This window comes from Bombina bombina, chromosome 1, assembly GCF_027579735.1.
Source record: "Bombina bombina isolate aBomBom1 chromosome 1, aBomBom1.pri, whole genome shotgun sequence".
In the NCBI taxonomy this organism is placed as follows: domain Eukaryota; kingdom Metazoa; phylum Chordata; class Amphibia; order Anura; family Bombinatoridae; genus Bombina; species Bombina bombina.
The window spans coordinates 1,291,492,069-1,291,504,707 of NC_069499.1; the positions used below are offsets into that span (position 1 = coordinate 1,291,492,069).

General features: G+C 37.6%; 1 protein-coding gene across 1 annotated transcript in view; it reads left to right on the forward strand.

Moving 5' to 3' along the window:
* SLC7A9 (solute carrier family 7 member 9) overlaps positions 1-12,639 on the forward strand; it is a 221,666-nt gene that overhangs the window by 104,685 nt on the left and 104,342 nt on the right. Inside the window, exon 5 of the mRNA XM_053719243.1 lies at positions 9,588-9,735. Within this exon, the coding sequence (XP_053575218.1) occupies positions 9,588-9,735 (148 nt within the window). The remainder of the gene's footprint in view (positions 1-9,587; positions 9,736-12,639) is intronic.

Genomic DNA, 12,639 nt, shown 5'->3' on the forward strand with positions numbered 1-12,639 from the left:
GATATGTAGTGTGTGTGTATCTGCATGTATAAGTGTATACTATGTAGTGTCTGTGTATCTGCCTGTATAAGTGTATGCTATGTAGTGTGTGTGTATCTGCATGTATAAGTGTATACTATGTAGTGTCTGTGTATCTGCCTGTATAAGTGTATGCTATGTAGTGTGTGTGTATCTGCCTGTATAAGTGTATACTATGTAGTGTGTGTGTATCTGCATGTAAAAGTGTATGCTATGTAGTGTGTGTGCGTATCTGCATGTATAAGTGTATGCTATGTAGTGTGTGTGTGTATCTGCATGTGTAAGTGTATGCTATGTAGTGTGTGTATCTTCATGTGTAAGTGTATACTATGTAGTGTCTGTGTATCTGCCTGTATAAGTGTATGCTATGTAGTGTGTGTGTATCTGCCTGTATAAGTGTATGCTATGTAGTGTGTGTGTGTATCTGCATGTGTAAGTGTATGCTATGTAGTGTGTGTATCTTCATGTGTAAGTGTATGCTATGTAGTGTGTGTGCATCTGTATGTATAAGTGTATGCTATGTAGTGTGTGTGTATCTGCCTGTATAAGTGTATGCTATGTAGTGTGTGTGTATCTGCATGTGTAAAAATAAAAATCTGAAAGGTTTCCCTTTATTTCTCTGCCCCTCTATCATGTGACATCCATTGGCCAATCACAGGCACATATACATAAATACTGTGAACTCAGTAGCAGCTGGTATCTAAAAAAGCTTGCAAATAAAAATACTGTACACAATTCAATACTGGAATTAATTTGAAAGTGTTTAATAATTTCATGCCCTATCTGAATCAGGAAAGTTTAATTTTGACTTTCGTATCTTTTTAACTTGGGTGAATTGGATAGCTGCTGTTATGTTAAACATAATCTAATGGTGAATGCAGTTATGGTAAATGTCATCTAATCTAAATCTAATTTAAAAAATATGCTCCCGTCTGACCCCTATATATTTCTATAGATTTATGCTCTGTCACTCCTTTTAATATTATTTTGTACATTTAAGCCTTCTCTTGCCTAGAACTCTAGTCCACAACCAGAATCTCCACCCCAAAATCTAAACCTAAAGAAATAACTTTTTATAATCTGACTAACCTATCACAATAAAATGTACTTTAACATCCCACTGTATGTTAACAAATATACACACACAAATCTGGCAAGAAGTCATTAAGTTCAAATTACTTGAAGACAAAGGTTGTCTCATAGAATAATTTATGACAAAGTGTCAAAGGCAAAGTGACAAGAATATTTATTTGGATGTCATTTATGACAGTGGAATTTATGTAAGGGTCAAATGGGTTACAAACAATGCAGAGCAAAATAATAGCTTACACAAACAATTCAAGGAACGTTTAAAGCCATAAATGTACCTCACATTATGTCAGAAGTGGTGAATCTTGGATCAATATTTACATGTGTTTTGAGCCGAGTGTTGCTAATAAACAATAAGACACTTCTAGCCTATAATATTAAACACTGATATTTTATTGTTTACTTTAGCTTTTGATACCAACTAGGGGCTTAATGAATGAATGAATTATTGCTGATTACAGTCCGGTATGTTTTATCTGTAAGTTTCCTAACAAGATAAATTGATGATATGTGTAATTAACTCTCTACTTTTTTTTGTTGTAAATTTTTAATTTCTTAGTTATATTGACCAGACTAAATCTAGAATGGATATTCAAGTGATCAGATTTAATTTTTGTAAACATTTTTAAAAGTTATTGGTTCACAATTTGAAAGTTTTAAATTAAACCAGAAAATAAAATTGTCAGCTGAAAGAAAAGTATGTGTTTTATTAAAAGCTCTTCTAACAGTTTGGAAGAGACAAAATAGTTGTTTTCCAACAACAGAAATGAAGTTGACTTTTGACATTTTATATACACTGTAAGACTTTTGTTTAATGGTAGGTTCTGGCTGGTTACACTCATAAGTATATAATTTAATTCAGAATATACTTACTGAAATAGCTCTTTAAAGGGCATAAATGGGATTCATTAACTTTAGTTCATCACTTACATTACAGTGATACCCTTTAGTAAAGTACAAGTGATTTAATTATTTCATGTGCCATTTTTGCAATAATAAAATCTAATGTTGCCTAAGTTACTTAGTTAAAGGGTAATTGTAGTTTGATCTAATCTAAATGTAATTTCAAAATCTACTCCTGCCCGACCCCTATATATTTCTATAGATTTATGCATTGTCACTCCTTTTTATGTTTGCACATTCAAGACTTCTGTTGTGCTACAGTCTCTTGCCTAGAACTCTAGTCCACAACCAGAATCTCCAACCCAAAAACAAAACTTAAAGAAATAAATTTTTAGAATCACATAAGACTAAACTATCAAGAAAAATATACTGTATGTTAACAAATATACACACACAAATCTGGCAAGAAGTCATTAAGTTCAAATTACTTGAAGACAAAGGTTGTCTGATAGAATAATTTATGACAAAGTAACAAGAGTATTTACACGGATGTCATTTATGACATAGTGGAATTTATGTAAGGGTCAAATCGGTTCTAAACAATACAGAGCAAAATAATAGCTTACATAAACAATTCAAGGAATATTTAAAGCCATAAATGTACATCACATTATGTCAGAAGTGGTTAATCTTGGATCAATATTTACATGTGTTTTAAACCGTTACAGAGTGTTGCTAATAAACATAAGACACTTCTAGCCTATAAAATTAAACACAGATATCTTATTGCTTACTTCAGCTTTTAATATCATCTAGGGGTTTCCCTAGTTTGTTAGGGCTACAGAAACATAAGGATTTCAGATACACTCTGCTGGAATCTGGATTCAGTTAGAATTTCTCACAACATCTGTAAATTTATGGGATAATCACTGGGTGATCATAGGGTGAGGTCTTTATAGTATTTGGGGGCAATGCCAGGGTTTGTGATATGGCAAGCTTTGCTGTAGAGAAACAATATAAATAGATGACAGAAAGAGTGTGACTTTTACCTCAGAATTTAAAGATTTTTTCATTACTTGGAACTATCTTCAAAGTAACATTTATGCCAAAATGTAATTCCCCATAAAAAATGTTTTTATTATATGTAGTGAAAAACCTTTTTAATGCACATTTTGCCCTTTTTGCAACTCCTTTTGTGTTCAGCATGAAAGTTACAATACCAACTAGATATCCTGCCTGATAAAAAGACCTAGTAGCCTTGAAAGTCTGCATTGCATTTATATCTACTTGACCCAAATAGAGGTATTATTACAACTATTTGCTATTTCCTCAGTGCAAATGCATTCTTTAGATTCCTGTCTACCATGGCACTACCTTAGAGTGATACACAAATTGCTATTTATATAAAAGATAATCTACCATAGGTACAGAACAGTTTTTCCAGATGCCACTAAAACATTAATTTACCTGACTTGCTGTCTCTAGTGCTGAATGTTAAACAAATACAAATAAACCAAAGCTAACAACCCATTTATTATTGATACATTAAGCCTTGCTTTATTTTGGCTTTGAACTGAAGACAGTATAAGTACGTGCTCATAACAAACATGTTGTCATGTGAGGTCAATATCATTTATTGCACAAATACATATTATTGTGTTTAAAGCTACAGATGGATTAAATAAACAACCAATAAAGTCAGTAGAGATATTATTAATTTGCTGTATTTAAAAAAATAAAAAATGTTTAATGTGTTGTATTTTTTAAAATGAGTGTGTGTACTGAAAGTAATTTCATTCTCTTTATTATTATTGCTATTATCTTTGTTTCAATACATCAGCTCCATACAGGGGGTACAATAAATAAAAACAAGACGGGAAACGCAGACTGGGATATAAAGATTACAGGGCCTTACTTTCTAGAAAGCTTACGTTTGGTAGTTTGTGACAAAAAAGGTGGGGGCCTAGTTAATGGCGAATACTGCTGGAATTTTAATTGTGTTTTAAGTGAATAATAGATACATTTTTAGCAATGTTCTATAAATAAAAGCTGCAGGAATTGGAGAGAGATGGATTTGTGGGTTAAGGGAGAGGACAGGGTTAAGTAATACGCCAAGGCAATGGACCTAGGGTGAAGATGTTATAGTGGGGGTGGAGGACATTCATAAAGATTTTAGTGAGATGATCTGTGTTGCAATTTAGAAGGGAGATGAATAGCGTGAGAGATATATAGATTTGCCAGCATAGAGGTGGAATTGTAACCTTAAAGGGACATTAAACCTATTTCTTTTTTCTTGCATTCTCTGTCTGAATCATGAAATTTTAAGCAATTTTCTATTCTACTCCTATTATCATTTTTTCTTTGTTGTCTTGATATCTTTATTTGTTTTTATGATATACATCTTATGTTTTTTTAGCGTGTGCTGGTTATTTTGAGCACAATTGAGTTATGTTAAACTGCGTCATATTCTTGTTGTGCTTTATGTGTATAGTTTTCACATGTGGTACTGTTGTCTCGAGCGTGTCGGGCTTGTGTTGTGCACCTCTCATGTTTCACTTAAGGGCACGTGCATGCACGTGGGGATGGGAGCGCTTCAGCTTTGCATTTGCACGCGTAGGCTATTTAGTTAGCGTGCCTCAACCGTAAGCACGTTTGTCAGTTAGTGCTATGAGTTTATTGTATATGCGCATCTGCCTTTTGCCAGTCGCTTTACAGGGCTGTGTCAGGTTCGTGCACATCACTCCTTTCCCACCACTTTATTTAATGGATTCATAGAACTCCTCTGCTTTATCTGGGGGTCAGCTTTGCAATACTATCACGACAGTCTTATTTTTGAGTCAGTGGCGTCACTAGGGGGGGGCGGGGGGGGCGGGCCGCACCCGGGTGACACCCACCAGGGAGTGACACCAAAAAAAAAAAAAAAAATTTTTTTTTTTTTTTTTTTTTTTTTTAAATTTTATTGAAATTCAAAGAAATACAATGTTGAGATGCATAGATTATTTTATTAGAGGCTGGCATTTGTGAACATTGGTGGGACTTGGGAAGATGTAGACACACAATTTTTTTGCCACTTGAGCCAGTGCTGCAATTTCAACAAATAGTTTTCCCGGCTACTTTTGCTTGTTTGTACTTTGCTTCTCCCCTGCCCAATTTCGCTATGAATGTTGTGGGCATGCCGTGGGGCTTGCAAAGTTGCGCTGCTAGCCTAAACCTGCCTGCCTATCTGTGCTCACTGCTCAGTGACATGTGGAGCAGTGGAGTCACTCACTGCTGTGCTGTCTCTCTAAACGGGAACTGGCAAATCATGAGGGGATGGCTAGCACCTGACCGCATGACTGTTTGACACTGTCTTTAAAATGAAGGAGCCACATATGATGCCCACCAGACCATTACGGTTACGGTACACTAAGTGCACACTGAACAGGTAGGAGGGCGGGCGGGGGTCTGGGGGTGGGCAGAGTGCAGAGGTGATTGGCCATAAGTGTTTGTGTGTGCATCTGAGTATTTTTTAAGTGTGTCTGAGTGTTTGTATGTGTGCTTGCCTGTGTTTTTGTGTGTGTCTGCTTTCTGGGGGGGGGTGACACCATAACTTACCGCACCGGGTGACACCAACCCTAGTGACGCCACTGTTTTGAGTGTATTTAATGAAAGGTTCTTCTGCTTGTTTATTTACCTGCCCATATTCCTTTTTTTTTTTTAGGATTTTGTGTTTAAATCCTTGGTTATTTGTCTACCATATTAATTTATTTTCTGTGGTTTTCAGTCTAAGCCTGTTTTTCATGATGTAGCATTCTGGTTCTGTCCGCACTACTTTAAATACTGGTCCCTTAGTCGCTAGATCCTTAACACTTTCTTGTGTTTTTTGCAAGCTTTTTGATGTAATCCCCATGCTCAGCTTTGCAATTCTTGTATGGATTGTTTATTGCATTCTGTTTATTGCATTCTGTTTATTGCATTCTAATCAGACCAATGCAGCTCTTGATTCTAAGGGAATCTGTTCTTCCTCTGTTTGTTCTATACAAGTGAGTTCTTCAAATTTTGCTCCTGGATTTAAAGATTATCATAAGAGGGTGAGGTATTTTCAGTTGATCAGGAGTCGGCCTCTGAGCAACATGCAGATTCATCCTATGTTCTTTTTAAAGAGATATGAAACACAGTTTCTTTCATGACTAGATGATAGAGAATACAATTTAAAAAAAAGTCTCCAATTTTCCCCGATTATCAAATTTGTGTCTTTCTCATGTAATTCTTTGTTGAAGCGATATCTAGATAGGTATCATGCACATGTGTAGAGCACTACATGACAGGAAATAGTACGGCCATCTAGTGCTCTTGTATAATATGGTTGCAAAACTGCTGCTGAACTTACATTCCTGCCTTTCAACAAAGGATAACAAGAAAATTAAAGTGAATGTCAATTTAACACTATTACCTAAACTGAAAGGATAGCACTGAACGCTATAGGGATAAGAGCCAAAGCTCCGCTCGCCATTTATAGCATTTGATTGACAGATGACTCATCTACAGTCACCAAATCATTGTTTCCCCCCTGGGCAGTGACGTTTGTGCAAAGGGGCTGAACGTCCCGGGGGGAAACAATGATTTGTTGATTGCAGATGAGTCATCTGTCAATCAAATGCTGTAAATGGCGACCAGAGCTTCGGCTCTTATCCCTATAGCGTTCAGAGTGAAATATCTCTGAAGATAAGGATCTACCTTTCAGTTTAGGTAATAGTGTTAGCTTGACATTTACTTTAAGCACATTTGATAATAAAAGTAAATTGGAAAGTTGTTTAAAATTGCATGTTCTATATATTTTGACTTTACTGTCCCTTTAAACTTGAACATCTTTGTACTCTCTAAAGAGACGTTTTATGTCCCTTAGGGATTCAGGATCCTAAGGTTTCTGAGGAGAAGTCTGTTAAGCCCATAGGATTAGATTTTAAAGCCTACTGCTAAGTCACCAGAGGGTTTTCCGGGTCCCTGGGGCTATCTCTGAAATAATTTCTAAAGAGTGGTCTAAGCCTGGTCCCCCCTTTAATCCAGTTTTACATTTTAAAAAGATGATTCCTTTACCTACTTGTGATATTGAGCTTTGAGGAACAATACCTGAGGTAGATGGAGCTATTTCTACTTTGGCTAAACAGTCTACGATTCCTCTTGAGGATAGGGAGTTAGAGGCTTTTCATAGGAGGAATTTTCAGCAAGCAGATTTCCTTTTAGGCCAGTAATTAGTATGGCTTGTCTTACTTTATAAATAACAGATAATAATTACTGAAGATGCACTCATACTGTAAATAATGCTGCAAGCATGCAACTGTATATTTCATATGTGAGTTTAATACCCTTTAGAATTGCTTCTGGGTCTGGAATCTGCCCTGGGGCTTTCATTTGATGCAAATTCATCACAACAGCAAGATGGTACTTACATTTATACTTAGATACTCCTGTTTATAAATGTTGCTTCCTTTGGGCTTATTCCTCCAACTTCTAGTTAGAACACACTCACCATGGTGGAAATTCTACAATTTTACATTTCTCTCTGTAAGCATCATTTAGAACAGAAAACAAATGTCATGTTACCTTTGATTAAAGGGACAGTCTAATTAAAATTAAACTTTCTTGATTCAGATAGGGCATGTCATTTTAAACAGATTTCCAATTTACTTTTATCACCAAATTTGCTTTGTTTTCTTGGTATTCTTTGTTGAAAGCTAAGCCTAGATAGGCTCATATGCTAATTTTTAACCCTTTAAAGGCCTCCTCTTATCTCAGTGCATTTTGAGAGTTTTTCACTGTTAGACACTGCTAGTTCATGTGTGTCATATATAACATCGTGCTCACTCCTGTTATTTATGAGTCAGCACTGATTGGCTAAAATGCAAGTCTGTCAAAAGAACTGAGATAACGGGCAGTCTGCAGAGGCTTAGATACAGGTAATCACAGAGGTTAAAAGTACATTAATATGACAGTGTTGGTTATGCAAAACTGGGGAATGGTAAATGAAGGGATTATCTATCTTTTAAAACAATAAAAATGTTGGTGTAGACTGTCCCTTTAATGAAGATACCACATTACTGTAATCCATGCGTACAGATATATTCGCTTTAAGTGCCCTACATTGATATTTTGTTGTTATCACATATTATTTTCTTAAGGGGATGGTAAACACCTTCAGATGTGTATATACAATATTTAGTTATGCATAATGAAACAACTTTTTGCAATATATTTTAATTTTTTATGCTGCCCCTTTTCATGTAATTTAGTTCTGAAAATTGAGCAATGCCTGCTGATTTCTCAAGGCTAACCATGCTACATATATTTCCTCAATTGGCTTTATCAGATAACAAATGCAAAACAATGCATTTTATACTACATTTTTGACAGTGACTAGCTTTGTTGTCTGTGGGCTAAAGCACAGATTGGCTCCTCCAAATAAGGCAAATGATAGGTGGAATTCAGCTATTGAAAAATTATTGCAGCAAAATGGATGTTAATTTGTTTTTAAAATGTTAAGACTTGACTGATATGTTCTTCTGTAGCAGCACAACATAAATGTTTTATAATTTACCAGATCTTTTTACTCACTCTTTATACTTCCTGGCCATATAGAGTTCCCTGCAGGGGTGAAACTACAGGGGGTGCAGAGGTTGCAGGTGCGACTGGGCCCCTGAGGGTGGGGGCCCAGCTTAAAAAAAACAAAAAAAACGTTCACCTACCACTGCCTGCACTGATATCATGTGAGTGTGACATGACTACAGGGGTTAGTGTTTCTGTTTTACCCATTGGTGTTTATGTGTGTGTGTATGTATGTGACTGTGTGTGTATTTATGCATGTATGTGTGTTTGTGTATGTTTGTGAAACCAGCAAATTACAGACCTTGTTACTACAGCATGGGGGGGGCAGGGGGTAAACAGTGTCACTATACAGTACCACTATATACAGTATGGGGGGGTTGACCATGTCACTGACTACTGTGGTCACTTTATAACGTACTAGGGCGGGTAGGGTCAGGCCAGCCATCTCACCGGCAGATTACAGACTGTGTCACTAACTTACTATATACAGTACTGGTGGGTTAAACAGTGTCACTATATACAGTAATAGGGGGTCAGACCATCTCAACGACTGTGGGCACAGGGTACCTCCTTTTGCAGACATGTAATCTGATTCACATTTTTTTCTGTGTTAAATGTAAAAAAATAAATAAATATGTATTAAATTCAGCTTTTTTGGAGGGGGAGGGGTGGTGGGGGGCCCATTCTTAGAGTCTTGCACCTGGGCCCTGTGGTTTCTAGTTACGCCTCTGGTTCCCTGTTTCATCAAGTATACTCATCCATAAATATAATCCAAATGCTCTATCTGTAATAGATGTGATGATTTATTTACATCTCCTAGAAATAGTCATACAATCTGGTAAGAGGACACTGGGTTCATATCATCTGAAGACCAAGATTTTTTTTTTTTTTTTTGAAATAATTTATGACAAAGTACGAAGTCTCAAACAGTAAAATAGAATTTTTACTTCTGGTATTTATGATTTTGTGATCTCTCTTATCTACACAGTTCATAATCATTATTGCACTAATTGCTCTCCTTGTAATAAGTAACAATTAACTTTATGTTCCTTTAGGTTGGGTTGCTCAGTGGAGTGAGTCTAATTGTTGGAACCATTATTGGATCAGGAATATTTATTTCTCCTAAATCAGTCCTTTTCAACACAGGAGCCATTGGTCCATGTCTGGTCATATGGGCTATATGTGGAGTTATAGCTACATTAGGTAAATGTCCGAAAGTTTACAGGTATTTTAATTACATAAAAAATAAGAGACATATCTTTGAACAAAAGTAGGAAAAACACAACTTCCTAAAGAGTGCATCATATACAGTGATAATGACCATCCAGATTAGATTGTAGATTAGTTGAGTTACAGAGACTGAAATGTATTGACAATTGGGGGTAGATTTATGAACTGAGGAGAGGACATGATTCGCTACATCGACATGCATACTCTGTCCGCATTTAACAATGTACCAGCATTTCAAGAAGGGGCTGTCAATCATTTCGATTGTATTGTCTTATGACCGCTGCTTCATAAATGGAGCCCTTGAAGTTGACATAATATTTGCTTTATTGCATTGCAGCAGATAAACCATTTAGAAAGGACAAACATACTTTTCTGTAAAGGAACTCTACACACATTTTGTTGTATATATTTTTTTAATGGTTGTGCTTGTGCTGTAAACAACATAATTTATAAAAACATTTTATATTTTAAAAGATATTTTTTGTGGGGAAAATATATGTTTAAGGAGGACCCCATTTTTTATTGGTCTGGCAGACAAGGTTCACTCCTGTAAACCTGCCTGGTTTTCGCTGCCCGCATTGAAAGGGACATAAAAGCCAAAACATTTTCTTTCATGATTCAGAGAGAGCATGATATTTTAACTGTTTCCATTTTATTTCTATTTTCTAATATGTTTTATTCTCTTTGTATCCTTTGTTGAAAAGCATACCAAAGTAGGCTCAGCAGCTACTGATTGGTGGCTGCACAAATATACCTCTTGTTGGCTTATTGGCTTTCAGCTAGCTCGCAGTAGTGCATTGTTGCTCCCTCAGCAATCAATACCAAGAGAATGAAGGCAATTACATAATAGGAGTTAAATGAAAATTGTTCAAAATCGCATGCTCTATCTAAATCATGAAAGAAAACAATCCCTTTAAAATAATACCTTTAACATTGCAAAAGCCGCTGCTTGTACAATTATACCCAGGCTGTCAATCATCCCAATCGGATTGGGAGGATTTCACTCTGCCAGGAGTCTAAGTAGCTGTTGTCTTAAGTGGGCAAGAGATGTTCTAGCTGGTGAGGTAAAGATGGGGGAGAAAGAGTGTGAGGGAAAGAAAACGAAAGGGAGAATGAGAGAGGAAGAAAAGAGAGCGAGTGAGAGAGGAAGAAAAGAGAGCGAGTGAGAGAGGAAGAAAAGAGAGAGAGTGAGAGAGGAAGAACAGAGAGAGAGTGAGAGAGGAAGAACAGAGAGAGGGTGAGAGAGGAAGAACAGAGAGAGAGTGAGAGAGGAAGAACAAGAGAGAGTGAGAGAGGAAGAACAAGAGAGAGTGAGTGAGAGTGGAAGCACAGAGAGAGAGTGAGAAAGGAAGAACGAGTGAGAAAGGAAGAACAGAAAGAGAGTGAGAGAGGAAGAACAAGAGAGAGAGTGAGAGAGGAAGAACAAGAGAGAGAGTGAGAGAGGAAGAACAAGAGAGAGTGAGAGAGGAAGAACAGAGAGAGAGTGAGAGAGGAAGAACAGAGAGAGAGTGAGAGAGGAAGAACAAGAGAGAGAGTGAGAGAGGAAGAACAAGAGAGAGAGTGAGAGAGGAAGAACAAGAGAGAGAGTGAGAGAGGAAGAACAAGAGAGAGTGAGAGAGGAAGAACAAGAGAGAGAGAGTGAGAGAGGAAGAACAAGAGAGAGAGTGTGAGAGAGGAAGAACAAGAGAGAGAGAGTGAGAGAGGAAGAACAAGAGAGAGAGAGTGAGAGAGGAAGAACAAGAGTGAGAGAGGAAGAACAAGAGAGAGAGAGTGAGAGAGGAAGAACAAGAGAGAGAGTGAGAGAGGAAGAACAAGAGAGAGAGAGTGAGAGAGGAAGAACAAGAGAGAGAGAGTGAGAGAGGAAGAACAAGAGTGAGAGAGGAAGAACAAGAGTGAGAGAGGAAGAACAAGAGTGAGAGAGGAAGAACAAGAGTGAGAGAGGAAGAACAAGAGAGAGAGTGAGAGAGGAAGAACAAGAGAGAGAGTGAGAGAGGAAGAACAAGAGAGAGAGTGAGAGAGGAAGAACAAGAGAGAGAGAGTGAGATAGGAAGAACAAGAGAGAGAGAGTGAGAGAGGAAGAACAAGAGAGAGAGAGTGAGAGAGGAAGAACAAGAGAGAGAGAGTGAGAGAGGAAGAACAAGAGAGAGAGAGTGAGAGAGGAAGAACAAGAGAGAGAGAGTGAGAGAGGAAGAACAAGAGAGAGAGTGAGAGAGGAAGAACAAGAGAGAGTGAGAGAGGAAGAACAAGAGAGAGTGAGAGAGGAAGAACGAGAGAGAGAGTGAGAGAGGAAGAACGAGAGAGAGAGTGAGAGAGGAAGAACGAGAGAGAGAGTGAGAGAGGAAGAACAGAGAGAGAGTGAGAGAGGAAGAACAGAGAGAGGGTGAGAGAGGAAGAACAGAGAGAGAGTGAGAGAGGAAGAACAGAGAGAGGGTGAGAGAGGAAGAACAGAGAGAGAGTGAGAGAGGAAGAACAAGAGAGAGTGAGAGAGGAAGAACAAGAGAGAGTGAGAGAGGAAGAACAAGAGAGAGTGAGAGAGGAAGAACAAGAGAGAGTGAGAGAGGAAGAACAAGAGAGAGTGAGAGAGGAAGAACAAGAGAGAGTGAGAGAGGAAGAACAAGAGAGAGTGAGAGAGAGAGGAAGAACAAGAGAGAGTGAGAGAGGAAGAACAAGAGAGAGTGAGAGAGGAAGAACAAGAGAGAGTGAGAGAGGAAGAACAAGAGAGAGTGAGAGAGGAAGAACAAGAGAGAGTGAGAGAGGAAGAACAAAAGAGAGTGAGAGAGGAAGAACAAGAGAGAGTGAGAGAGGAAGAACAAGAGAGAGTGAGAGAGGAAGAACAAGAGAGAGTGAGAGAGGAAGAACAAGAGAGAGTGAGAGAGG